General features: G+C 44.1%; 2 protein-coding genes and 2 non-coding genes across 4 annotated transcripts; 2 read left to right on the forward strand and 2 right to left on the reverse strand.

The window, feature by feature from the left end:
- The first annotated feature begins 12221 nt into the window (after positions 1-12221).
- LOC130091944 (uncharacterized) lies at positions 12222-14978 on the forward strand. The gene is made up of 3 exons (XM_056260105.1): positions 12222-12400; positions 12484-13220; positions 14634-14978. The coding sequence occupies exons 2-3, from the start codon at positions 12711-12713 to the stop codon at positions 14976-14978; spliced, it is 855 nt and encodes a 284-aa protein (XP_056116080.1). The 5' UTR covers positions 12222-12400; positions 12484-12710.
- Positions 14979-15717: 739 nt separating this feature from the next.
- Positions 15718-17841, forward strand: LOC130091949 (uncharacterized). The gene is made up of 3 exons (XM_056260109.1): positions 15718-16293; positions 16395-16542; positions 16648-17841. The coding sequence occupies exons 1-3, from the start codon at positions 15733-15735 to the stop codon at positions 17136-17138; spliced, it is 1200 nt and encodes a 399-aa protein (XP_056116084.1). The 5' UTR covers positions 15718-15732; the 3' UTR covers positions 17139-17841.
- A 2589-nt stretch (positions 17842-20430) lies between these two features.
- trnav-cac (transfer RNA valine (anticodon CAC)) lies at positions 20431-20503 on the reverse strand. Its single transcript has one exon. It is a non-coding gene; the product is annotated as a tRNA-Val (tRNA).
- A 122-nt stretch (positions 20504-20625) lies between these two features.
- trnav-aac (transfer RNA valine (anticodon AAC)) lies at positions 20626-20698 on the reverse strand. The gene has a single exon. It is a non-coding gene; the product is annotated as a tRNA-Val (tRNA).
- Between the last annotated feature and the right edge of the window lie 7033 nt (positions 20699-27731).

Genomic DNA, 27731 nt, shown 5'->3' on the forward strand with positions numbered 1-27731 from the left:
CACCAACAGCCCCATGGAACAAGTTGCACGTGGGCCGTCAAACAAAGGGGGGCCAAAAGGGGTCGAAAGGTCGCAGGGGCCCCAAACTCGGCACGGCGGTAGTCCGGGGGCCCCCGGTTCTAGATCACGGGTCGCGCGGTTCTAGATCGGTTCTAGGTATGTGTTTCGGCCAAACGGTTTGAAGGAAACGCCCGATTGTCCCGAAACTGACGTATGCGTCCCGCCACGGGCCCCGGGGACGGGTTCTAGAGTTCCGCGTCCGAAACAGCTCGTTTGCCCGAAAAAAGACCCCCTTGACCGGGAAGCGCCTGTGAAGTTTGCATTGAACAAGTTGCACGTGGGCGGGCGGAAATGCAGGGGTCGAAAGGTCGCACCGCCTCCAAATTCCCCGCCCTGGTAGTCGAGGGGCCCCCGGTTCTAGATCCCGGGTCGCAGGGTTCTAGATCGGTTCCAAGTGTGTGTTTTTGCAGTGCAAAAATCTCCTCACTTTGGTTCACTCTGACTGCATGTATGTCTATGTGTGAGAGAGGGCGGCCATTAATCGGACCATGTGCTCGCCGAAGGGTGGACAGAAAGGTCCGATCGGCCCGAAACTGACGTATGCGTCCCGTCACGGGCCCCTGGGACGGGCCCTAGAGTTCCGCGTCCCTCTGACCTTTTTTGGCGCTAATTGGCCACCAACAGCCCCATGGAACAAGTTGCACGTGGGCCGTCAAACAAACGGGGGCCAAAAGGGGTCGAAAGGTCGCAGCGGCCCCAAACTCGGCACGGCGGTAGTCCGGGGGCCCCCGGTTCTAGATAATGGATTTGGTGGTTCTAGATCGGTTCTAAGTATGGGTTTCAGCAAAACGGCTTGTTGGAAAGGCCCGATCGGCCCGAAACTGATACATGCGTCTCGTCACGGGCCCCGGGGACGGGTTCTAGAGTTCCGCGTCCCTCTGACTTTTTTTCGCGCTAATTGGCCACCAACAGCCCCATGGAACAAGTTGCACGTGGGCCGTCAAACAAACGGGGGCCAAAAGGGGTCGAAAGGTCGCAGCGGCCCCAAACTCGACACGGTGGTAGTCCGGGGGCCCCCGGTTCTAGATCCCGGGTCGCCGGGTTCTAGATCGGTTCCGAGTGTGTTTTCAGTTTGACCCTTCGAGAGGGAATGTCAGTCTATGAGCTCACTATGAGTGCAAGATGCTTTTGAGAGAAACTTGAACAAGGGAGGGAAAAAAATGAGCCCTGAGTTCTGGAGACCCGTCCCCCTGATATGTCGTTCGGGGGCCCGAGGGGGCCCGGCACGCAGCGTTTGGGGCCCGTGGGACCTCGGGGGGCCGAACAGGGGCCACTGACACTTGCAACTTATCCCATTCATTTTCACAGGTGTTTCGTGGAACGTGTGACAGAAAGGTCCGATCGACCCGAAACTGACTTATGTGTCCCCTCACGGGCCCCTGGGACGGGTTCTAGAGTTCCGTGTCCCTCTGACCTTTTTTCGCGCTAATTGGCCACCAACAGCCCCATGGAACAAGTTGCACGTGGGCCGTCAAACAAAGGGGGGCCAAAAGGGGTCGAAAGGTCGCAGGGGCCCCAAACTCGGCACGGCGCTAGTCCGGGGGCCCCCGGTTCTAGATCACGGGTCGCGCGGTTCTAGATCGGTTCTAGGTATGTGTTTCGGCCAAACGGTTTGAAGGAAACGCCCGATTGTCCCGAAACTGACGTATGCGTCCCGCCACGGGCCCCGGGGACGGGTTCTAGAGTTCCGCGTCCCTCGGACTTTTTTTCGCGCTAATTGGCCACGAACAGCCCCATGGAACAAGTTTCACGTGGGCCGTCAAACAAACGGGGGCCAAAAGGGGTCGAAAGGTCGCAGCGGCCCCAAACTCGACACGGTGGTAGTCCGGGGGCCCCCGGTTCTAGATCCCGGGTCGCCGGGTTCTAGATCGGTTCCGAGTGTGTTTTCAGTTTGACCCTTCGAGAGGGAATGTCAGTCTATGAGCTCACTATGAGTGCAAGATGCTTTTGAGAGAAACTTGAACAAGGGAGGGAAAAAAATGAGCCCTGAGTTCTGGAGACCCGTCCCCCTGATATGTCGTTCGGGGGCCCGAGGGGGCCCGGCACGCAGCGTTTGGGGCCCGTGGGACCTCGGGGGGCCGAACAGGGGCCACTGACACTTGCAACTTATCCCATTCATTTTCACAGGTGTTTCGTGGAACGTGTGACAGAAAGGTCCGATCGACCCGAAACTGACTTATGTGTCCCCTCACGGGCCCCTGGGACGGGTTCTAGAGTTCCGTGTCCCTCTGACCTTTTTTCGCGCTAATTGGCCACCAACAGCCCCATGGAACAAGTTGCACGTGGGCCGTCAAACAAAGGGGGGCCAAAAGGGGTCGAAAGGTCGCAGGGGCCCCAAATTCGGCACGGCGCTAGTCCGGGGGCCCCCGGTTCTAGATCACGGGTCGCGCGGTTCTAGATCGGTTCTAGGTATGTGTTTCGGCCAAACGGTTTGAAGGAAACGCCCGATTGTCCCGAAACTGACGTATGCGTCCCGCCACGGGCCCCGGGGACGGGTTCTAGAGTTCCGCGTCCCTCGGACTTTTTTTCGCGCTGATTGGCCACGAACAGCCCCATGGAACAAGTTGCACGTGGGCCGTCAAACAAACGGGGGCCAAAAGGGGTCGAAAGGTCGCAGCGGCCCCAAACTCGACACGGTGGTAGTCCGGGGGCCCCCGGTTCTAGATCCCGGGTCGCCGGGTTCTAGATCGGTTCCGAGTGTGTTTTCAGTTTGACCCTTCGAGAGGGAATGTCAGTCTATGAGCTCACTATGAGTGCAAGATGCTTTTGAGAGAAACTTGAACAAGTGTGGAAAAAAAATGAGCCCTGAGTTCTAGAGACCCGTCCTCCTGATATGTCGTTCGGGGGCCCGAGGGGGCCCGGCACGCAGTGTTTGGGGCCCGTTGGACCCCCGGGGGCCGAACAGGGGCCACTGACACTTGCAACTTATCCCATTCATTTTCACAGGTGTTTCGTGGAACGTGTGACAGAAAGGTCCGATCGACCCGAAACTGACTTATGTGTCCCCTCACGGGCCCCTGGGACGGGTTCTAGAGTTCCGTGTCCCTCTGACCTTTTTTGGCGCTAATTGGCCACCAACAGCCCCATGGAACAAGTTGCACGTGGGCCGTCAAACAAAGGGGGGCCAAAAGGGGTCGAAAGGTCGCAGGGGCCCCAAATTCGGCACGGCGCTAGTCCGGGGGCCCCCGGTTCTAGATCACGGGTCGCGCGGTTCTAGATCGGTTCTAGGTATGTGTTTCGGCCAAACGGTTTGAAGGAAACGCCCGATTGTCCCGAAACTGACGTATGCGTCCCACCACGGGCCCCGGGGACGGGTTCTAGAGTTCCGTGTCCAAAACAGCTCGTTTGCCCGAAAAAAGACCCCCTTGACCGGGAAGCGCCTGTGAAGTTTGCATTGAACAAGTTGCACGTGGGCGGGCGGAAATGCAGGGGTCGAAAGGTCGCACCGCCTCCAAATTCCCCGCCCTGGTAGTCGAGGGGCCCCCGGTTCTAGATCCCGGGTCGCAGGGTTCTAGATCGGTTCCAAGTGTGTGTTTTTGCAGTGCAAAAATCTCCTCACTTTGGTTCACTCTGACTGCATGTATGTCTATGTGTGAGAGAGGGCGGCCATTAATCGGACCATGTGCTCGCCGAAGGGTGGACAGAAAGGTCCGATCGGCCCGAAACTGACGTATGCGTCCCGTCACGGGCCCCTGGGACGGGCCCTAGAGTTCCGCGTCCCTCTGACCTTTTTTGGCGCTAATTGGCCACCAACAGCCCCATGGAACAAGTTGCACGTGGGCCGTCAAACAAACGGGGGCCAAAAGGGGTCGAAAGGTCGCAGCGGCCCCAAACTCGGCACGGCGGTAGTCCGGGGGCCCCCGGTTCTAGATCCTGGATTTGGTGGTTCTAGATCGGTTCCAAGTGTGGGTTCCAGCAAAGCGGCTTGTTGGAAAGGCCCGATCGGCCCGAAACTGACACACGCGTCTCGTCACGGGCCCCGGGGACGGGTTCTAAAGTTCCGTGTCCCTCTGACTTTTTTTCACGCTAATTGGCCACCAACAGCCCCATGGAACAAGTCGCACGTGGGACGTCAAACAAACAGCCGCTCAAGGGGGTCAAAAGGTCGCAGGACCTCGAGATTCGCCACGGACGACCGCCACGGGCCCCCGAATCGGGCCCCAGAGTTTCGTGGCTCTAGATGCTTCCTGAGCCTAATAGGCCCTCTGATTCTAACTGCTGAATTGACCCTAGCAGACATGTGCTCCTATAGAGATCAATGTGAGACAGAGAGGTGCATAAAAAATAGCTAAAAATAAACTTGGCGCGTCTCGACCTCGCCCGCTCGGTATGTCGCAGAGGGCCACGTGACGCAACTTTTTGACGAGTTTGGGGCCCCTCGGACCCCCGGGGGCCGCACGGGAGCCACTGACACGTGCAACTTATCCCATTCATTTTCATAGGCGTTTGGTGAACCTTCCACCTGTAACTTATTTGACAGGGCCCCTTTGTGCACTCCGTGGACATGTCATTTTATGGCTAATATTGCATAATTATAAACTGTAAAGTACCCCAACATGTTGGATTGTCTTCCCTGTGCACTGTACTGGCTGTTTAGAGAAATAAAACATGTCTAATTATGAAATATGACCTATTAATGCATTGACCACGGAGTGCATTAAGGGGCCCTGTCAAACAAGTTACAAGTGGAACCTGACACCTGTAACTTATTTGACAGGGCCCCTTTGTGCACTCCGTGGACATGTCGTTTTAAGGCTAATAATGCATAATTATGAACTGTAAAGTACCCCAACGTGTTTGAATGTCTTTCCTGTGCACTTTACTGGATATTGTAAGTAATAATATATTTATATTTACGAAATATGACCTATTAATGCATTGACCACGGAGTGCATTAAGGGGCCCTGTCAAACAAGTTACAAGTGGAACCTGACACCTGTAACTTATTTGACAGGGCCCCTTTGTGCACTCCGTGGACATGCCCATTTAAGGCTAATAATGCATAATTGTGAACTCTAAAGTACCCCAACGTGTTGGATTGTATTCCCTGTGCACTGTACTCTATTTTTAAGTAATAAAAACATTAAAAATCACGAATTATGACCTATTAATGCATTGACCACGGAGTGCACAAAGGGGCCCTGTCAAATAAGTTACAGTTGGTATGTTTTTTTATATTTTGAGGTCAAGGTTGATAAAAATGAATAAAATTGATTAAATATCAATTTTAGGTTCATCTGTGGGCCCCCCTGAGCGATTTGCAGCCTTCAGAACCCAGAAATTCCACTGTCCATGAACAGCCTGAATTTTTGAATGGTATAAGTTGCAGGTGGAACGTCCAGATCTCAGCCTCTGGACAGAATTGGGAGCTGAAACCTGCACTCCTGCCCTTGTCTGGACGTGCCCCGACAGTGCTGTGCATTTCAGGGAGTTTGGAGAAACTTGAAAATCTGACTGAAAAATTCTCCAAGGGATACCCCTTTGAGATTTTTTGGGTCGAATTTTCAAGTTTCTCCAATCTCTTTGAAATTCACACCATGGACAGGGCGTGCCCAGATGAGCACAGGAGTGCAGGTTTCATCTCCCAATTCTGTCCAGAGGCTGAGATCTGGACGTTCCACCTGCAACTTATACCATTCAAAAATTCAGGCTGTTCATGGACAGTGGAATTTCTGGGTTCTGAAGGCTGCTAATTGCTCAGGGGGGCCCAAAGATGAACCTAAAATTGATATTTAATCAATTTTATTCATTTTTATCAACCATGACCTCAAAATATAAAAAAACATACCAACTGTAACTTATTTGACAGGGCCCCTTTGTGCACTCCGTGGACATGTCGTTTTAAGGCTTATAATGCATAATTATGAACTGTAAAGTACCCCAACATGTTGGATTGTCTTCCCTGTGCACTGTACTGGCTGTTTAGAGTAATAAAACATTTATAATTACGAAACATGACCTATTAATGCATTGACCACGGAGTGCACAAAGGGGCCCTGTCGAATAAGTTACAGGTGGGCAAAGTAAGGGCCCACCTGTGACTTGTTCGACAGGGCCCCTTTGTGCACTCCGTGGACATGTCCATTTAAGTCTAATAATGCATAATTGTGAACTGTAAAGTACCCCAACATGTTGGATTGTCTTCCCTGTGCACTGTACTTGCTGTTTAGAGTAATAAAACATGTATAATTATGAAATATGACCTTTTAATGCATTGACCACGGAGTGCACAAAGGGGCCCTGTCGAATAAGTTACAGGTGGGCAAAGTAAGGGCCCACCTGTGACTTGTTCGACAGGGCCCCTTTGTGCACTCCGTGGACATGTCCATTTAAGTCTAATAATGCATAATTGTGAACTGTAAAGTACCCCAACATGTTGGATTGTCTTCCCTGTGCACTGTACTGGCTGTTTAGAGTAATAAAACATTTATAATTACGAAACATGACCTATTAATGCATTGACCACGGAGTGCACAAAGGGGCCCTGTCGAATAAGTTACAGGTGGGCAAAGTAAGGGCCCACCTGTGACTTGTTCGACAGGGCCCCTTTGTGCACTCCGTGGACATGTCCATTTAAGTCTAATAATGCATAATTGTGAACTGTAAAGTACCCCAACATGTTGGATTGTCTTCCCTGTGCACTGTACTGGCTGTTTAGAGTAATAAAACATGTATAATTATGAAATATGACCTTTTAATGCATTGACCACGGAGTGCACAAAGGGGCCCTGTCGAATAAGTTACAGGTGGGCAAAGTAAGGGCCCACCTGTGACTTGTTCGACAGGGCCCCTTTGTGCACTCCGTGGACATGTCCATTTAAGTCTAATAATGCATAATTGTGAACTGTAAAGTACCCCAACATGTTGGATTGTCTTCCCTGTGCACTGTACTGGCTGTTTAGAGTAATAAAACATTTATAATTACGAAACATGACCTATTAATGCATTGACCACGGAGTGCACAAAGGGGCCCTGTCGAATAAGTTACAGGTGGGCAAAGTAAGGGCCCACCTGTGACTTGTTCGACAGGGCCCCTTTGTGCACTCCGTGGACATGTCCATTTAAGTCTAATAATGCATAATTGTGAACTGTAAAGTACCCCAACATGTTGGATTGTCTTCCCTGTGCACTGTACTGGCTGTTTAGAGTAATAAAACATGTATAATTATGAAATATGACCTATTAATGCATTGACCACGGAGTGCACAAAGGGACCCTGTCAAATCAGTTACAGGTGGGCCCTTACTTTGCCCACCTTCAACTTATTTGACAGAGGCCCTATAGGACAGTGGTTTTATGTGGTCAAACCTACTGTACACAACTCAGGGGACACACCACAACACACTCATGTACATTACAGCCAATAATTGTGCATAGTGTTAGACATTTTCAGCCGGTGAATCCCTGTAAGGAATTGGGGATTTCCGCATATGTGCTGAAGGCCAGTGTGTAACTTATCAAGCTACAGGTGGGATGCCGAATTTGACCGGATGTATCTCGGGAGCTAAGGGGCCCTGTCAAACAAGTTACAAGTGGGACCTGACACCTGTAACTTATTTGACAGGGCCCCTTTGTTTACTCCGTGGACATGCCCATTTAAGGCTAATAATGCATAATTGTGAACTCTAAAGTACCCCAATGTGTTGGATTGTATTCCCTGTGCACTGTACTCTATTTTTAAGTAATAAAAACATTAAAAATCACGAATTATGACCTATTAATGCATTGACCACGGAGTGCACAAAGGGGCCCTGTCAAATAAGTTACAGTTGGTATGTTTTTTTATATTTTGAGGTCATGGTTGATAAAAATGAATAAAATTGATTAAATATCAATTTTAGGTTCATCTGTGGGCCCCCCTGAGCGATTTGCAGCCTTCAGAACCCAGAAATTCCACTGTCCATGAACAGCCTGAATTTTTGAATGGTATAAGTTGCAGGTGGAACGTCCAGATCTCAGCCTCTGGACAGAATTGGGAGCTGAAACCTGCACTCCTGCCCTTGTCTGGACGTGCCCCGACAGTGCTGTGCATTTCAGGGAGTTTGGAGAAACTTGAAAATCTGACTGAAAAATTCTCCAAGGGATACATACCCCTTTGAGATTTTTTGGGTCGAATTTTCAAGTTTCTCCAATCTCTTTGAAATTCACACCAGGGACAGGGCGTGCCCAGATGAGCACAGGAGTGCAGGTTTCATCTCCAAATTCTGTCCAGAGGCTGAGATCTGGACGTTCCACCTGCAACTTATACCATTCAAAAATTCAGGCTGTTCATGGACAGTGGAATTTCTGGGTTCTGAAGGCTGCTAATTGCTCAGGGGGGCCCAAAGATGAACCTAAAATTGATATTTAATCAATTTTATTCATTTTTATCAACCATGACCTCAAAATATAAAAAAAACATACCAACTGTAACTTATTTGACAGGGCCCCTTTGTGCACTCCGTGGACATGTCGTTTTAAGGCTTATAATGCATAATTATGAACTGTAAAGTACCCCAACATGTTGGATTGTCTTCCCTGTGCACTGTACTGGCTGTTTAGAGTAATAAAACATTTATAATTACGAAACATGACCTATTAATGCATTGACCACGGAGTGCACAAAGGGGCCCTGTCGAATAAGTTACAGGTGGGCAAAGTAAGGGCCCACCTGTAACTTGTTCGACAGGGCCCCTTTGTGCACTCCGTGGACATGTCGTTTTAAGGCTTATAATGCATAATTGTGAACTGTAAAGTACCCCAACATGTTGGATTGTCTTCCCTGTGCACTGTACTGGCTGTTTAGAGTAATAAAACATTTATAATTACGAAACATGACCTATTAATGCATTGACCACGGAGTGCACAAAGGGGCCCTGTCGAATAAGTTACAGGTGGGCAAAGTAAGGGCCCACCTGTGACTTGTTCGACAGGGCCCCTTTGTGCACTCCGTGGACATGTCCATTTAAGTCTAATAATGCATAATTGTGAACTGTAAAGTACCCCAACATGTTGGATTGTCTTCCCTGTGCACTGTACTGGCTGTTTAGAGTAATAAAACATGTATAATTATGAAATATGACCTTTTAATGCATTGACCACGGAGTGCACAAAGGGGCCCTGTCGAATAAGTTACAGGTGGGCAAAGTAAGGGCCCACCTGTGACTTGTTCGACAGGGCCCCTTTGTGCACTCCGTGGACATGTCCATTTAAGTCTAATAATGCATAATTGTGAACTGTAAAGTACCCCAACATGTTGGATTGTCTTCCCTGTGCACTGTACTGGCTGTTTAGAGTAATAAAACATGTATAATTATGAAATATGACCTATTAATGCATTGACCACGGAGTGCACAAAGGGACCCTGTCAAATCAGTTACAGGTGGGCCCTTACTTTGCCCACCTTCAACTTATTTGACAGAGGCCCTATAGGACAGTGGTTTTATGTGGTCAAACCTACTGTACACAACTCAGGGGACACACCACAACACACTCATGTACATTACAGCCAATAATTGTGCATAGTGTTAGACATTTTCAGCCGGTGAATCCCTGTAAGGAATTGGGGATTTCAGCATATGTGCTGAAGGCCAGTGTGTAACTTATCAAGCTACAGGTGGGATGCCGAATTTGACCGGATGTATCTCGGGAGCTAAGCCGACTTGGGGCTCCATACTCTGGCCCGGAGTTTGGAGCTCCAACTCGGCTTGGTTCCCGAGATACACCCGGTGGTGGTGGTGGTGGACGAACAGGCCGTTCGTTGTCACACAGGTGGTCAGGGGGACGAATGAGCTGTTCGTGTCAGTGGGTGGGGCCCCGGGCCGTCTCTTAGATTGCCCGTTGGCCAACAGGCCGTTCGCTGTCACACAGGAGGTCAGGGGGACGAATGAGCTGTTCGTGTCAGTGGGCGGGGCCCCGGGCCGTCTCTTAGATTGCCCGTGGGCGAACAGGCCGTTCGCTGTCACACAGGCGGTCAGGGGGACGAATGAGCTGTTCGTGTCAGTGGGCGGGGCCCCGGGCCGTCTCTTAGATTGCCCGTGGGCGAACAGGCCGTTCGCTGTCACACAGGCTGTCAGGGGGACGAATGAGCTGTTCGTGTCAGTGGGCGGGGCCCCGGGCCGTCTCTTAGATTGCCCGTGGGCGAACAGGCCGTTCGCTGTCACACAGGCGGTCAGGGGGACGAATGAGCTGTTCGTGTCAGTGGGCGGGGCCCCGGGCCGTCTCTTAGATTGCCCGTGGGCGAACAGGCCGTTCGTTGTCACACAGGTGGTCAGGGGGACGAATGAGCTGTTCGTGTCAGTGGGCGGGGCCCCGGGCCGTCTCTTAGATTGCCCGTGGGCGAACAGGCCGTTCGCTGTCACACAGGCGGTCAGGGGGACGAATGAGCTGTTCGTGTCAGTGGGCGGGGCCCCGGGCCGTCTCTTAGATTGCCCGTGGGCGAACAGGCCGTTTGCTGTCACAAAGGCGGTCAGGGGGACGAATAGGCTGTTTGTGTCAGTGGGCGTGGTCAGGGGGCGGTCACAGGCTGTCTTTGGGACGAAAGGGCGCTCAGTGGACGGTGGGTGTGGTCAGGGAATTTCCCGAAAAGGCGGTCAGGGGTAGGCGCGTGCGCTCCGTGGGCGCCCGCCTGCAACCTGTTCGGCGCGCGTCGAAACGACTGCAGGCGGTCGGCGAGTCGCCCCCCTGTGGCCGATGCCCGTATTGCGAGCGAGGGGGCCGAATTTCGTCGGGCTCCCGCGGGGCCCCCGAGGCCCCCCGGCCCGAGGCGACGCCTCCGGCCCGCCCCGTCGGTCCCCCCCTGCGGCCGGGCGCGGTCGGCCGGCCCCCGAAAAATCATCTAGGGGGCGGCGCGCAGCGTTCCGCTAACCTCCTATCACGGACTACCTTTTAAGCAGCTCGCGGACCGCTGGCCTAACGTGACGGCCTAAAGAGAGGAGGGGATGTCTCTGACAAGCAAGAGGTGTTGGGAGAATGCATTCTTCAGTTCGGCAAGTACAAGGGCAAGTCTTTCAAGTGGTTATTAGAGAATGATGTCAGCTATGCTTTGTACCTGTCCGATAAGGTTGAGGAAGAAGAACAGGCTGGGCAGTTCAACCCAGAGGGTCCATGCAAGGATAGACTAATTTCCTTCCTTGAGTATTCAAGAAGCTTCAAGGAAATTGAAGATATTAAACAGTATCTGTCTCAAAGGCCAGATCCAGTGCCAGTTTTGACAGAGGATGACAATACTGTTGCATTTGGATCCAGAGCACAAGACACTTGGAGGAAAATTTGGGATACCAGGGCAGACGGATATGCTTTCTTTATAATGAGGCAGAAGTGTGTGCCAGGCAGCAAAATGTACAATTTGCAGCAGTATCTTTTAAAACAGCAGCAAAAACAGATGACCAAAAACACTCCTCCGTTGCCCTCACCATCAGCTTCCGCTGCAAGACCACTTGTTCCTTCCATTACCGACTCTGATCAGCCTGGTGAGTTAATAAAATTCATGCAAATTTGCTTATATTGATTCTTAAAGCCTGCCTACCTACTGATGCATTTGTTATATTTTATAGTAATGGAGGAGGATGAAGAACTGGAGAGGATGATGCTGAGTCTTTCTCCAACAAAGTATCTCACACAGCTGAGTAAGTTAATCAAGTATCGTGTCATGTGTGTTATATATACCCATGTCAAATTCAGCATCTTTATGAAGTATAAAATTGTACATACTGGAGAGAAACCATTCAAATTATAATGCTTAATTTTTAGGATCATCTGCAGCCACAGGATCCACAGTCTTATCTACAACAGGTTACTTTACACGTCAGTTTTGGAGGCTTATTCGGTTACATAAAGACTTATCCTCCATTTCTGATTTTAATTCTCTTATTTGTTGTTTTGGCAGTGTTCTTGCCTGTTCTAAAAAACATGTTCTTTTGTTCTAACTACTGTTAAGGTTTGAATATACCAGTGGTGAGAGTGAGTGCACTTCATGAATTGTATGCATGCTATTTAAACTGTTTTTATTTGTTGTGAAAAAGTGGACTGTTTACTTACAGACATTTGAACATTATCAGAATGTGCATTACTAGAATAAATAACAGAATAAATAAATAAAAGAATAAATAATGATTAGTCATTTAATGTAATCAAGACAATCAAATACATATCATGTACATTCAGTGTTTTAATGTTTTTAATTTCCTCCCTGTGCTTTTCCTTGCAGCTCTGCCACAGCCTCCATCAACATCAGCTCCTGTGTGTAGGCCTTCTTCACAGGGTGAAGGTTTTGCACCACCTCACGCAGCACAATCAGCACCTACACCAATGCCGTCTGCACTGACTGAAACCCCTGTTCCCAGCTACTTGAACAAAAAAAGTAAAGAGAGTTAAACACACGTGCATTAAATGTGTTATACACGCATATATACATTAATTTCCTTTGCTTTGTTTTCCTTTCAGTTATGCCACAGCCTTCACCAGCATCACATGCAGTCTCTAGTTCTCCCAGTCCACCAGCTCCTGTGTGTAGGCCTTCTTCACAGACTGATGGCTCTGTACCACCTCCTGCAGCACAATCAGCACCTACAGCTCCTGCATCAATGGCGTCTGCACAGACAGAAGCACCTGTTACTAGCTATTTGCAAGATATTAGCCACTGAAACTGCTCTCTTCATCAAAGAATTTGGATGAAAACAGAGATGGAGTCCATGGGGCTCTGGCCAGGATTACACCCAGTAAGACACCTCATGAATATGGTCACCTTGTGGCGCTATCCACCTCAGCCTGAGCTTATAGAGACAAACATGGGCCTTCCGTCACCAAAGTACTTCCAGCTCCATCCCTTTTTCATTTGGAAACCTGAGCACAGTATAAATGAAAGGCTTAGAAACAACTACGTCCTGCCCTGTCTCTACAGCTGTCCAAATCCTCATGTTGTGTCCTCAGGTGTGGGAAGACCCAGAGTGATCCTTGGCACTAGTGGGCAATATTACATCCTTGCTTCACGTCTGTGCTGTAAGGCATGTAAAAAATACTGGTTCGCTGATAAACCTCAGTGGGTGGACATGCTACCACAGCGATTTAGAAACATCTTGCCAGCCTCCCTCACCCATAAGAAGGCAATCTGTAAAACGGTGATGGATGAACTGAGGCGCTCTGGAAAATCCCCCAATGACATGGCCAACCAGCTGTCTGAGGTGCTCAGGGAACTACACTAACATTTTCCACTGGCGGCACTTACGCTACTAACTTTTTCAGTTACTAGCGCAAAACATGATTTGGTCGCACAAATTATTTATAGTAAGCCGCTCTGGATAATAATGACCAATAATGAAACTGTATTGCATACAGATGTGCTTTTTATTTTACTTGCCATCTTTTAAACCACATGCCTTGTTTTCTTTAAAATTGGTTGGGATAGATTTACTGTAATAGAAAATACAGTACACAATAAAGTGCAAAATGAATTTCTTTTGGATTTCAACATGCTATGGCTGGCACAGATGGGCAGACTTCTGAACTCTTAAGGAAAAATAAAATAAATATAATCCACTTCGCGTGCTTCATACTGTCATTGTGAAGCTTCAATGATTTATGTTTGAATTGTTTTGACGCAGTTACAAATTTGGACAGTCCTGCAATTGAAGGCCCACATAATTTACAGTAGGGCTGCACGATATTGGTAAAAAATGACATTGCGATATTTTATTTTTCTGCGATATATATTGCGATATAAAAACAATTTCACCAGATGACTTGAATAGCTCTATTTGGAAAGAATGAATCATTCTAGAATGACTGGAGTGGTTTTGTCATGGAGTAAATCCGCATAGAAAAAAAAATATTAATAGAATGTTTTAATGTAGTTAACTAGACTTTAATAAATGGAACCTTATTGTAAAGTGTTTCCGATTTATGTCTCTTGAGTTCAGTGTTGGACAGATCAGTTGTTTTAACCATTCATTAAAGTGAATCGGTTCAAAGGAGTCATATTAGTTCGCGAATCGGACGTGTCATTAACGGACCACGGCACACGTTGTGTGATTATCCTGGCAGTTTAGGACATCGCACAAGATTTGTCTCAACACAGAAAACATTTCATCACTAGATAGATTTTTTGTTTGTTTATTGAAAGTGTGGTTTATGTCATCTGAATGTGTGGAAAGCTTTTCAGAGAAGATAAGGCAACGTTATTTTAGCACAATTCACAACCAGTGGTAGTTCAGAAAAACTTCGGTCTTCCGACCTTTTACCATCGTGTATTCTCAAAGATATTCAGTCAACTCAATTCATTAATATGAGCGAGGGAGGGAGAGAGAGCAAGACAGTTTGAAGACGGTGAGAGAGTGCGCGCGCGCGTCTCTCTGCTCGTTCTCTCAGTTAAACAAGCGCGAATCCGCGAAGCCAACTTGATGTGTTGAATGCTCAGAGCACGTTATAAAACGTATTCTTAAAATACACATTTCTGTTTTAATAAATGCTCATAGTAAATCATAGCATATTGCCTAAAACATAAGGTAGGTACAAAAATAATCAGTGATACATTTGCGACCCATTAAAAATTAGGGTCGCAATGGCATTTCAAAAGGTCGCAGTGTAGTTCCCTGGAGGTGCTTCACCTTAAATTTGAAAGAGCCCACCTTGCTTACCTTCTCATTGTGCAGAACGTCAGGGATGCTGAAGCAGGGCTGTATGGCCAGAAAACCATCACAGGAGCATTGAGGAGGGATGACACACCTGCTTCGTTTGGGGGTTACGAAGACACTGATGGGTGGCATGGGGTGTCTGTGTCTGCACATTATCTGGTGGAGTGCCTACTTCAGGAATATCAGCGGCAAGAGGCAGCTCTCACTCAGAGAAGGCAGAAGAGAGGTCCTGGGTCCATCGGTCCTGGGTCCATCACAAGGCACTTTTGGACAGGTGTTCAGGTCAGATCACACACGCAAAGTTGCTAGAAAAGTGACCCTCTCATCTGGCACAATGTCATCCTATGCTGTGATGAATGAGAACTGGATGATCCTGTCCTGGGTGATGCTGCAGTCTGAGAGTGAGCAGTCCTTGACGTCAATGTACTGTGGGATGGCCAATCGCTACAGTGCTGCTGGCATACCCAAGGCCAAGTACCAGTGGGTGGACAGGTAAGAATAATCACATCTCATCACACATCACATCAATATGTGTAAGCAAAGGTAATGAATACATACAAATTTAATTTTATTTCCCTTTTATGTACTTAGGGACTGCTGTGCTGCTTTCAGAGTGATGGACCCAGGACCGTATGAGCACCAGCAGTGGGAAGCTTGGAGGACCACTGAAGCTACTGTGGCAGAGGTTACATCAGGAAACCTCAAGAATGAAAATGCCGCTTGGCAGAAGTACAATGAGGACATGGTGGTTAAACTAGACTTGTTTCACTGTATGCGGCGATTCACCAGGGGATGTGTTTCGGAGCACCATCCTCTGTATAGCTCCTTCTGCCAGTTCCTCTCTTCTGCCTTCTCTGTAGTAGATCAGAGTGACCTGGAGAAACTGAAGAACGCATACAAGTTCTGTGGAATTGAGCCTGCTAATCCCACAAAGCAGCACATCAGAGGGCACTGCAGGACAAAAGTGCCACATCATAGAGAGCTGGTCTAAAGAGTGGAAGAAGTACTTCACCATTTTCATCTTGCAAAGGATCCCAACAACATCTTCCTTTTTAAACCCTCGATGCTAAAATTGTGGTGGATTCAGCGTATCCACATCCTTAGAGGGTGCCTGAGTGACCCTGAGGTGGAGGAAGGAATCCTCTACAGACATGGTGGAACGCTACAACTGAATCATGTCAAGGGTGAAGGAGCTGCTGTGCCCATCTGGATCCCTGTCAGAGGCAATTCACAGCAGGAGGGGTTTCATTTCCACCAGGCTCAGTGGGTAACGGGCAATCGCGTCTCTCCTGAGCTGTTCCAGGCGCAGGGTATGACTGGTGTGGCACGCTGGAATTATCAGCGGCTGGTGGACCTGAAGCAGCCTGGGCTTGTCTTACCTGGAGTGTTTGACCCTGTTTTGATGATGGAGTTAAACAGGGCATCTATAAGAGTGACTGGGCAACCCAAATATCCAGCCTTCCACATCTCCAGTAGGGACACAAGAGAGAGGTTTGGCCTACAATATGTGGAGCCAGGCTGTCGACCTGTGCCTCTTGACTTTGACAAACACAAAAGCAGGAAGACAGACCTAGGGATGCAAGAAGAGTCTTCATCTGGCACTGAGTTCTCATTTCCATCTCAGGTAAGCCTTTAAAGTTATTTGATAACAGACGTTTTATTAAAAAAAAACAAAAAATGTTATAATTCTATCTTGCATATTACACTAATTTTGCTGAATTTCAGAAATGCTTAGAGGATTCCTCTTCTGCTGAGACCCCTCTTGCTGCTGAACCAGAGGCCACCCCACAGACTGTCATTTTTCAATGTTTTTCTACTCCGAGTGCTGTGACAGTGAAGGAACAAACATCTGAGGAGTTTCTTTTAGATGCAGGTAATTATATTATTCATACAGGCGCCAATGTGTGTAATCTGTTTGCCTAATCTATGCACACAAAACACAAATACTTCATTTAATAATTTTGTGAATCTCTTTTAGAACTGCCAAGCACACCACCACTGCCTTCAGCTGCTTCTCCCTGTGCTGCTCGGACTGGACCCATTAAGACAGGTGGTCGAGTCTTTGTGTTGGACCATAACAGATGGACAGATCCAATGAGAAATGCCATTGATGGTTTGCTGGCCAAGCACCACGGAAGCAAGGACCTCCTGACAAAGGTGGATGCTGAATATGCTGCTATGGTACAGAGTGCCTGCACTGACCCAAACAGCCTTTTGCACTCAACCACAAAGCAGCACATAAGCAGGTACTTAAAACACCTTGCTAAAAAAAAGAACACTAATGCTTCACTCAACACCAGCCCAGAAAAGCTCCTGGAGACACAGCAGTTATGGCAGCGTCTTCACTCAGGCAGTGAAACCATCAGTGTCCCAGTGACAGTACTGCCACCTGCCCCAGTCAATCTACCCCCAAAAAGAGTGTTCCTGAGGCTGTCTCTCTGGACCAGGCAGCGCTTGAGAAGATGGTGAAGGACATCATAGAGAAGCAGCAGGCAGTTCAGCAGCAACAACAACAGCATATGCTGCAAAAAAAGCACACTAGATCCTGTTTAGCCTGTGGTCAGCCTAAGTCTCGATACATGGGTGATGGCACCTCAATACATTTCTTTTATCAAGGTGGTGATGTTAAATACTTCTACTGCTCCAAGAAAGTTTTTGACACATATTCAGCAGAGGGCCTGACCAACCCCAGAATGCCTTTTGAAGACTTTGCAGAGACTCCTTTTTTTCAGCGAGAACTGGAGTCCTCTAAGCAGAGAGGGGCAGAAAATAAGATGGTGATTGAGGAGAGAAGCAAGAGGAAGTCAGTAGTGGAGCATCCTACTGGTCGTCTGTGCAGATTCTGCCACCTGCCACTGAAACAAGGACCCAACAGTCCTCATATTCACACTGGTTTCCCTGGAGTGGCAGGCAAATACATTTACTGTCCTGCTAAAGTGTTTTCCCTTTATCACGCTCAGGGAATGAGTGGAGAAATTTCATGGAGAGACTTTCAGCAGTCTCCATTCTATGAGACTGAGAAGCAGAGGTGGATTGATGAAAAGAAAAAATGACTTCACTGGCAAATGACATGTCCAGACCTCAAATACTGTTTATAGCACAAAGACATTCCTTGCACAATGTTATGCATATATGTATATACATATTATTGCACTTTTAATATACTGTATATATATATTTTAAATATTTAATTTATTTCCATTTGTTCATTAAAATACCAAAAGTATTGTATTTTATTGTATTGCATTGTATTTTAGTGGGGTTTTTTTTAAGTTTTGACTTGCATTGTTATTTTATCTTGCTCAGATTTGAAAAACACTTAATGTTAAGTACTGTTACTATTAAACCCTGTACATAATTATTTAATTTAAAATACTTTTTTTCTTGTTTTTTCCTTTTGTCCACAACTTTAGATATTATTATTGCTGTTGTTTAATCTATAATTTAAATTGTTAAATTTATTTCCATTGTTCATTAAAATCAAACTGTTTTGTCCTTGTTTGCAAGTAAATTTTATTGACTTGCATTATTTTATCTTGCTCAGATGTGTAAACACTAAATGTTAATAACTGTTATTATTAAACACTGTACATAATTATTTAATTTTAAAAATCTTGTTTTTTCCTGTGTTCTCCACAGCTTTATATTTTATTATTATTATTAATGTTATTGTTGTTTAATCTATAAGAACAAATACATTTTTTAATACAAAATAATACATTTTTTAATACATTACCTTTTTCAGTTTTACATAATAATATGTATATTATTGTGCTATAAATAAAATCAGAAACGTACTATTTGGTGTTTACTGGTTATATTTCATATATATATTGGATTTCTTTACATAGTAATATCTCTAAAAGAAAGGTCTAAAATATTATCAAAATGTTCTTTACAATTATTCACATTCAAATATTTTCTATATTAAAGAAAACTATACCCTATTATAATGTAAATGTTTATTAATATAATTGCACATTTTGTACATCCTACACAAGAACAAATCTCACAAGTTTATTCTATTTTGTGCAGAAAGTTAGTTTATTATATGTAAATCGTACTTAACATGAATTTGTAATCATTTTTTAATAGATACACTTTATGGTATTTGTCTTCGAGACGGGACTCGAACCTCTAATTTCGTGTATTTTTTCTGGCCCGCCTCCCTGGAATTTCCCGCGTTCCTATTGGCTCGCAGCGCTCTACACCTACATGCGACTGGCCTCCACGTGTAAAGCGAACGTGATAACCACTACACTACGGAAACTTGATTTGAAAAACAGTCCGACCTCTTCTAGCGTACGCTTGTTCAAAAGCGACTGAAACAATAGACTGCCCAGTGTTCTTAAAGGTGCCCTAGAATGTTTTTTTATTTTTTTATAATGTTTCCTGGGTTACCCTTATAATGTTAGTATGTTTTTTAGATAAAAAATAATCATAATTTAGAAATAAATGGCATTTTTCCTAGCCTGCTTTTAGCCTCTGATTTGAACACTCTGTTTGAAGGGGCGTGTCTGCTGTGGGATTCAGTGTAACCGCGGCCACTGCTGTGATTGGCTGACATGCTTGCATATGAAATAGCTACGCATTACATGTGAAACTCTCTCCCGAATACTTTTACTACTGCTATTATACGTTTTTACTATAACAGCTATCGAGATTAACGAATCGTGAGATGTTTTTAAAGTATTTAGATCTATTCCCATCACATAAAATGTTGCCGTGATGAGCATTGAGCAGATGACAGTGTGTTGATCGCGAGAATGAAGATCTTATCATTGCAAAGCAGTTTCTGCACTCTCTCTGCTTTCACCAATGCAAACAAGATGATGTAAATACAGTAAGAGCTTCGTTGTGCAGTAACGTGCATCATTGATTTCATAACGAGTTTGGCAAGTGTCCAGATAAACTCGCGCTGTGTGGAAAGATTGTTCTTTGATCACTTTCTGTATATAATTTGTTCACATTTTAAATACGATTATTTTCATCCTACTAAAAGAAACGATGTGAAGCTGATATTTTAGTCACTGGCTTGACTTACTGATGCATAAACAGTATTGAACGATTTTGAGAGAAAGATTACCTGTCTGAACTTGAACAATTACACATCAGAAAGTGTTGCTTGGTAGCTCGATCCGAGGCCAGCTCTGTATTGGCCCAAGTTGAGGAAACAGTCGTCGGTGAAATGTTTGGAAATTTCCAGAGAAAATAAAATTAACCCATTGTTTCTTCAGAGGCTCAGATGAAGGAACTAAAAAAAACTTTTGTGTTCATGTGTACATCCAAACACTGAGCAACTGCCATGCTTCGGCTGCGCAGTTCCGCCTGGCATTGAGGGCTGGCATTATGCAAATATTTGGAGGCGTACATATTAATGATCCCGACTATTGCGTCACAGTCGGTATTGTGTGGAGAACCGACCGTTTTTCAGGGGTGTTTTTCATAAACGTGAATTAAATGAGAACGCGAAAACAGTCCATTTTGAGATTCACTCTATGTCATGTCCATGCACTGAACTCTTGTTATTTGACTATACCAAGGTAAATTCAATTTTGAATTATAGGTCACCTTTAAAATGGCAAAAAGCTGCTATTTTTGGTGGCAGACGAAACATTTTTTATGACTCTACAGGAAACCTCAATGGTCATTTGTTTTGTTTTAGTCCTTTTTTAAAGAGTTTACACCGCAAATCGCCCTGCAAGTGTACTGACCTGCTCAACAGAAAACCACATAAGAAATTTTAGCAACTACCACCCAAAGTTTCCGCCCAGTTTCGAACTGGGGACCTTTCGCGTGTGAGGCGAACGTGATAACCACTACACTACGGAAACATGACTTTTGGGTGCAGACAGAAATCTCTGGTGCACGCTTGTTAAAAAGTGTATAAAGGAAAAGTGAGCTGAACCCTCCTACTGTGGCAAACAGTTTAAATTTTCTGTCAAAACCCGACTGCTGTTTCTGCTCGGTTTCGAACCGAGGACCTTTCACGTGTTAGGCGAACGTGATGACCACTACACTACAGAAACTTGATTTGAAAAACAGTCCGACCTCTTCTAGCGTACGCTTGTTCAAAAGCGACTGAAACAATAGACTGCCCAGTGTTCTTAAAATGGCAAAAAAAATGTGGTTTCTCCCATCCCCATACAACGTCACTTCTCTGTCTTTCAGTTTCACGGTCCTGACAAGAACGTCGGTCTCCTCGGCTGTGAGCCGCTCCTGGCGCGCGCCTGGTAAATCCGCCGTTATAATAGCAATCCACCATGCAACATGCGCACCTGCTCTTAAAGGGAATGTGATATGACGCTCTGATTGGTTTATTTCACGTTACGCCCAAACCACACCTATGAATAATGAAGCTACTTCAGACCAACCCCTTTTAGATTTGCGCCAGGCGCAAGAGGCATTTATCCCGCCGGGATCCGCCCACAAAGTTACTTGCGCTTTGACACTTGCGTTTCAGATCGTTAAAATAGGGCCCCATGTTGCTCAAGAGTACACAAATCTTCAATGAGAGGTTCCAGAACTCTGTGGTACCCAAATTTCTTCACATCATCAGTTTTACAAAGCACTGCTAAGTAAATATTAGACAAAGCTGAATGTGATCCAGGAGGTAGATTGTTTAAAATCCAATAAATAGCACAGAGTTTGTGTATTTTCCTAGAGGTACCAAGGGGATTGCAAATTTCAAAATCGTCCACATATAAACTTAAAGACAGTCTCAACTCCTCCCCTGAGATTTTTTTCTCTTTATAAACTTTGCCGTCCTGAAAAGTTCTGTACTGTTTACAATATTCACTGTGCAGCTGAACTCTGTGGTTCTGTACAATGCTGTCCACTACATCTTTTTTTTCAAGATCTGCTGCAAAGATTGTAGAATGGGGATATACTGATAGGTTTTGTTTTCTTTTAAACCAAGAATGTATTCAATTGGTTCTACAACATGAAAATTGTCTTTGTAATACTTCTTGCGGTGGTATGCAGAGTTAAGAGGTCCACCCTTGCCAATAGCTTTGAACAAAGTGTTAGATGCTGAGGCTGCTTAAGCAATTTCCTGTACAACTGCTTTATCAACAATAATGTTATGGCTCTGCAACACGTCCTGTATACTTTTAATCGAGAGGGGCACCGATGCAGATGTATGCAAAAAATGTAATTCCTCTAAAAATTCATTGACTACAGTAGATGGCACATGACTAATATGCTCTAATTTCAACAATGCAGCAGCAAGATTTGTCAGAATTATTTTTGACAAGTCTAATACTTCAGAATCACTGCCTTGATTAACACTGACTGTTGCATCTACAGTACACGTATCGTCATCCTCCAAAATGTCTCATCCTCCAATGAGATTCCCCTGCAGGTTTAACTACACCAGACTTGAAATCTTTGACTGAATGTGGATTATGCTTTCTGTTCTTGTGAGACTGATAAGTTGCATATATATTTGTCTGAAAGCTACAACCAATAAATGCACACTGGACTGTCTCGTTACTCCGTAAATGGGTATTCAAATGCAGAAAAAATTCCCTTTCAGATGCAAGATCACTACGTGCACATACAGGGCAATTAAATGTTGACAAGGGAATTTGTTCTTGTGATGTGTGTGTTTTGTGGTCTCTACTTAAATGTATGTAAAGGCTATTCCATGTTTTGAAGGTATTAGGGCAAGCCAAATATGGACATGGATAACGCTTGCTACAACTATAATGCCTATGATTTAGTCTATAATGGTTAAGCAACCGAGACTTACTGGACTCTACAACAGTACACTCTCTACACTTCCACATGCACTGAAAAAGAAGAGAACAAAATAAATATATATATATATATTATTTTTAAAAAATAGATCGCTTTGGACTAACTACATAATGAATTTGCACTTACCTCTAGTCAATTACAAATCGTTGGTTATAACAATGGTTTGTGATGATGACAGTGTACTCAAATCTAAAATAGAAAAACAGGAAACAAGTTATAACCAGGGTTGTAAATAAAAAAATTAATCAATTTCGCAAACACTAGGTTTTTTGGAATCGACTTTGACTACCTTCGTAGGCAGTGACTTTTAGAGGTCACTGTCCAAATAGGGCTGCATAATATAATGTTTTGGCATCAATATCGTGATGTGCACATCTGTGATAGTCACATCGCATGATGTGCAATGTCAAGTATAGGGATCGTAGTTTATCCGTGATCCATACAGGCAGCTGCACCCCGGTTCAGAATGCATGATTCACGTATTAATTGCAAAGTTTTACCATCTGTTACGGGTGGTCGGACACCGCCCTTAACATAAAGGAGAGACGCACACAGATCGGCTCGTAGCAAAATAATAGGGGTATGTTTATTTAACAGGTTCGGTTTTCAAATAGTAAACAGGTAGCAACAAGATCTACTACAAAGGCGGAACGCTTCAGTCCTGCCGGGTGGACAGCAAGTAGGCAGATGTTTCAAAGACAGAAAGCACGGCAGTGCGTCGCTTCTGTTCTCAGTCTCTGTGTGCGCCCTCAGGATCGGTCCCAGAAGCCTAATATAGCGCAAACTTAGGCTTCGCTCAGGTGTGGCTCATCTGCAATTAAGAAAGGGGGAGAGACACTGCACTCAAATGCACTTGTAGCAGCAAACACCAGAGCTGGGGGATGTAACACCCCCACCCCAAAATGGTGACTTGTCGCCATACACTGAACAAGAAAACACTTTCTTTCTTTTTTTTTACTCATAAATTTTGTTTTCAGCTTTTCTTTCGAGCCAACTTAGGCAAAAGAGTTTTAGTTTCAAATAATTATGAACTATAGCCTATAGGCCAATTTCAATCAATAAGGCCATATGCAAGTTCATTTTCATAAACAAAACGTGTTTTGAAGTCGTGTTTTTTTTCCCTATAATAATAATACAAAATGAATACTATCAAGCATCAACTCTAGACAATGCATCTGCGACAATATTGTCTTTTCCTCGGACATGCACAATTTGAAGGTTAACCCTCTGGGGTCTGAGGTGTTTTCGGGGTCCTTGAGATGTTTTGGCATGCTCTGACATTTCTGCTTTTTTCAGTTGCTTATAAACATATTAATGGCACAGGTGAAATTACACTCTATATAGCACACACAGGGCTACCATAATATGTGAGCAACATGTATGTACATGTTTGTATTTTTGAGAGAATATTGTTTATGCGTGGTTATTAAAAAAACTAAAAAATAAAGTTTCTAATATAAGGCCACAAATAACATACTAAATATCAGTCCACAAGACTTTTGACTAGTGGATGTTGTCGCCTAGAGTTTTTGCTTCAAATTGATCTGAAAATCATTCTGCCTAATCATTCACATAAAACAATAGATTGTTTTAAATTGTGAAAAACATTTTTTTGTTTGCAAAGGCAATATGCGGATGGGCGGAACGGCCCAACCCCCTCATGAATAATTAGGCAGTTCTCACCTGAGCAGACTGCATACTAATGAGCCTTTCATTCAGGGGTGTCACACAAGAAAGAATGCAAGGACAATATATATATAAATAAATAAATATTTATACACACACACACACACACACACACACATATATATATATATATATATATACAAACAATCAAAATATAAATGAAAGCCAAAAGCACATTTTTAGTCACACCTTTTAGCCATCCACATACCATTTTTAGCCATCCACCGCGGTAAAAATAAACCCGTCGCATTTCAAAGTCGTCCGCGAAATGACCGCCAGGTGGCGCAAAGGGACATTTAGCAAAACGTAACTGGGGCTAATGTCTGTAGCCTAAGGATGAAATACTACAAGTTATGGTAATTTCCAAATAAGCCTACAACAAACATTTATAGCCTACTCCGTAATTGTTGGTCATACAGATAAGATATAATCTTTTAAAACTGTAAAAGGCTAAAGTATAGGCCTACACTCACAGGCTAAAGACAAAACGTTTTCTCGCTCATGTGAGAAACAGACGTTTGGGTATTTCTCAGTGAGAAAATTCATAGCCGAGCGGTAGAACTTACGGTTCATCATCAAAATGACACGGGTTCAAATCCTGCACAAACATGGTCTGTTGTAAGTTTTATATTTATTTAGATTTGTAAAACTCTAAAACTCTGTTACACCATACAGTTTTTTTGCTTATATTTATAAAATACAATTATCATGCATTTCCATTTTACACTAAGGAACAAAATAGTATCCAACAGAACGACTTTGCATCTGTATAATAATAGGCTACCAATCGTAATTTCAAAAGCAGTTCTGTAAAAAATAAATTATATATAGCCTATATCTATATATATACTATATATTTTTTTTTTTCAGGGCTGCCAACTCTCCCGCATTGAGCGTGAGACTCACGCAATTGACCCAAATCTCACGCTCTCACGCCACACCCCCGATTTCTCACGCTGAAGTGTCAACCCGGTCGGTCAAATTCCTAAAAGATATAGTTTATCTATAGATCTACCTGTTGAGCCACTCGTGATCGACTAGTTATACCGCAAATTAGTTAAAATATCCCGTAATCTATCTAGAGCGAGCGTGCATGCGAGACAGATATTGTGCTCCAACCCGTGCGCGCGCATGGCAGAGAGGTCTGTTCCCTACAACCTAGAGTTTTTAAAAACATGGTTTTAAGTAAAGTGTGATTTGCCAGGGGGGATTGGGATTTCCTTCTGGTCTAAACATCCCTGCTTCTGCTGAATTATTTTAATCCCCACACCCCTCCCTCCACAGCTAATCAATGCTATAGGCTACTTCACCAATATCAAATATATAAAATAGAGATATGCAACAGTTTAAACGACAAACAATAAAATCAAAACCAGCGTTTCAGTTGTTCATTGGTTCCAGTGGCCCTAATGCATGCACGGCTTTTCAAAATTTCACAAAGCGTGTTGAGATTATTTTGAATGAAATATTGAAGTTTATAATTAAGTGTTTTGGCCCTATGCATTTTTCTAAAGTCGGGTTTTATTCTGGCATGGTGAGTTAGTGTTCGACAAACGCGGTGGCGCGTTCATTTAGATTAATTTATTTTTCTCATTATTACAGCTAAAATAACTTAATAGGCGACTCCGTAATTTTTTGGTCATACAGATAAGAGTAGAGAGCTTACATCGTTCAAAACTGTAAACTTGTATTCATATTAGGCTAACGACAAAAACAGTATATCTGTCGTCTCTGTCTCCGGGAACTGCGCGTCACAAAAATGAACCGAAAGCCACTTCAGCTCAGTCACGATAAGAAATCGGCTATGTCTAAAGCCTTTAAATGTCTAAATATTTAGGCTAATAAATGTTATCTGATTGTGTAGGCTAATCCATATGAAAACGAGAGGTACAGAGGATCTACTCAAACATGTAATGTAAGCGCTTCCCAATGAGAAAATGACAAGACAAGGGTGAAAATCTCGCTCTTTAATTAAATGTAGGCTAAATCGCCCTGAATTAAAATGTAAAAACAGATCAAATAATGTATTTGTCGAAATGTTGCGATATTGTTTCATTTAAGTTCATAATTATTCTATGAATGTTATTTAATTTAGCAGCATTACCACGAAGCACCGTGTTTCGATATTTATTTGAATAATACAAAATAAAATAAAAACTTAATTCACAAATTGCATGCCTGGTTGTAAGGATCCAAAGATCCCTGTAGACTTTAATATTGAGTTGAACATTTTGTTCATGACAACTAATTAATATGCGTTTTTTCAGATTATATTTAGTTTTGCTTGGAAAAAGCTGGCCCAAACCAGTTTTATTTCATCAATTATTGAAATAATTAAATATTTAGTAATAAACTTTTATGACAGAAATATCACTAGGCTACATGTAACTTAAATCATTTAATTCCTTCATTATCAACACTGTCTAGAATAGCGATTTAAGTGTGAATTGCGACTTCTCTTTGTGTTAAGTCAGCCTCAGACTCCGATAGCCTGTGGGGGGTTGGAGGGACAGTTGCTGGACAAAGGTGTTAATGTTCCTCTTTCATATGGAGAGTGTCGGATAGCCAGCCTGATGAGCAGGCAAAATTATTGTAAGGATAAATCTGTGTCCAAATGTAGGCCCCATATCTAATTAAATTATAAATATTGTAGTTTATTTATTGTAGCCTATTTAAAGTTTTTTTTCACACAAAATTTCAATTGAAGTTATTGTAAGGTGAATTCAACAAGGCATGCTGTGTCTTTGAAGCAACAATTAAAGGCTAAATAATTTTTTCGTGATTTGTATGGCTGACACGCAGCGACATATACAGTATTATCAGCTGTATGATGCGTTTTTACCCTGAAATGTTTAATTTCGAGAGAGACCCGGCGCGCGCAGCGAGGGAGACTAAATAAACTTGTTAAAAAGAGATCCAGCGCGAGAGAGGCAAAGAGAAACGCATGTTTTTAATTTAATTATGTTTCTTTGGACAATTTTCGTTTTGTACTGTTTTAATTGTTTAATTTAGCTGTAATTTCTTTGGCAATACAAATTTAAAATGTCGCAAGAATAAGATTAGCCTAGTGTTTCTTATTTTGCATCGCAAAAGAAATAAACTCTAAACCCGATGCAACCCTGTTTTAAATTTTAAAAAACTGTCCCGACACTTTATTTAAACCTTGAAATGTTCTTGGTTTCAAACTTAAGTAATTTTAGTGTTCTTTTACATTACACAATAATTTAGCAGACTAAAGACGAGCTTCTTCATTTTCATTTTCTGATGCAATCGGCTGACCATCTTCCTTCATCAGTTTTTGTCGTTTGTGCAGCGGCTGCGGTTCTACAGGAATGTAGCAAATTTATGTTGTAATGATAATTAAACAAAACTCTTGACTTTAAATAAGTAAACAGTTATAAACAGTTACCTATTTAAGCATCAAGGTGGTAAAATATAAACGCTGTAGGACAACATCGGTTAACAACATGTAGGCATATGCTACATTGAGATTCGATCTCGGGTGGATTGAAGCTCCTCGAAGCTCGTGTTGTTGCGTTGATCACTGAGCTACCATCAGTACGCTGTTAAAGTTGTAAAGCCTCATTGATGTAGCCTAAATGTTTTTATTACAAT

The sequence above is a fragment of the Rhinichthys klamathensis genome, unplaced genomic scaffold, assembly GCF_029890125.1.
Source record: "Rhinichthys klamathensis goyatoka isolate OS25496 unplaced genomic scaffold, OSU_Roscu_1.1 h1tg000173l_1, whole genome shotgun sequence".
Lineage (NCBI taxonomy): Eukaryota > Metazoa > Chordata > Actinopteri > Cypriniformes > Leuciscidae > Rhinichthys > Rhinichthys klamathensis.

Coding starts and splice junctions, on each gene's coding strand:
- LOC130091949 (XM_056260109.1), top strand. CDS start 15,733: ATGCTAAAATTGTGGTGGATTCAGCGTATCCACATCCTTAGAGGGTGC. Junction 16,294..16,394: donor AGTTCTCATTTCCATCTCAG/GTAAGCCTTTAA, acceptor GCTGAATTTCAG/AAATGCTTAGAGGATTCCTC. Junction 16,543..16,647: donor GGAGTTTCTTTTAGATGCAG/GTAATTATATTA, acceptor AATCTCTTTTAG/AACTGCCAAGCACACCACCA.
- LOC130091944 (XM_056260105.1), top strand. CDS start 12,711: ATGAAAACAGAGATGGAGTCCATGGGGCTCTGGCCAGGATTACACCCA. Junction 13,221..14,633: donor TGGCCAACCAGCTGTCTGAG/GTGCTCAGGGAA, acceptor AGTTCCCTGGAG/GTGCTTCACCTTAAATTTGA.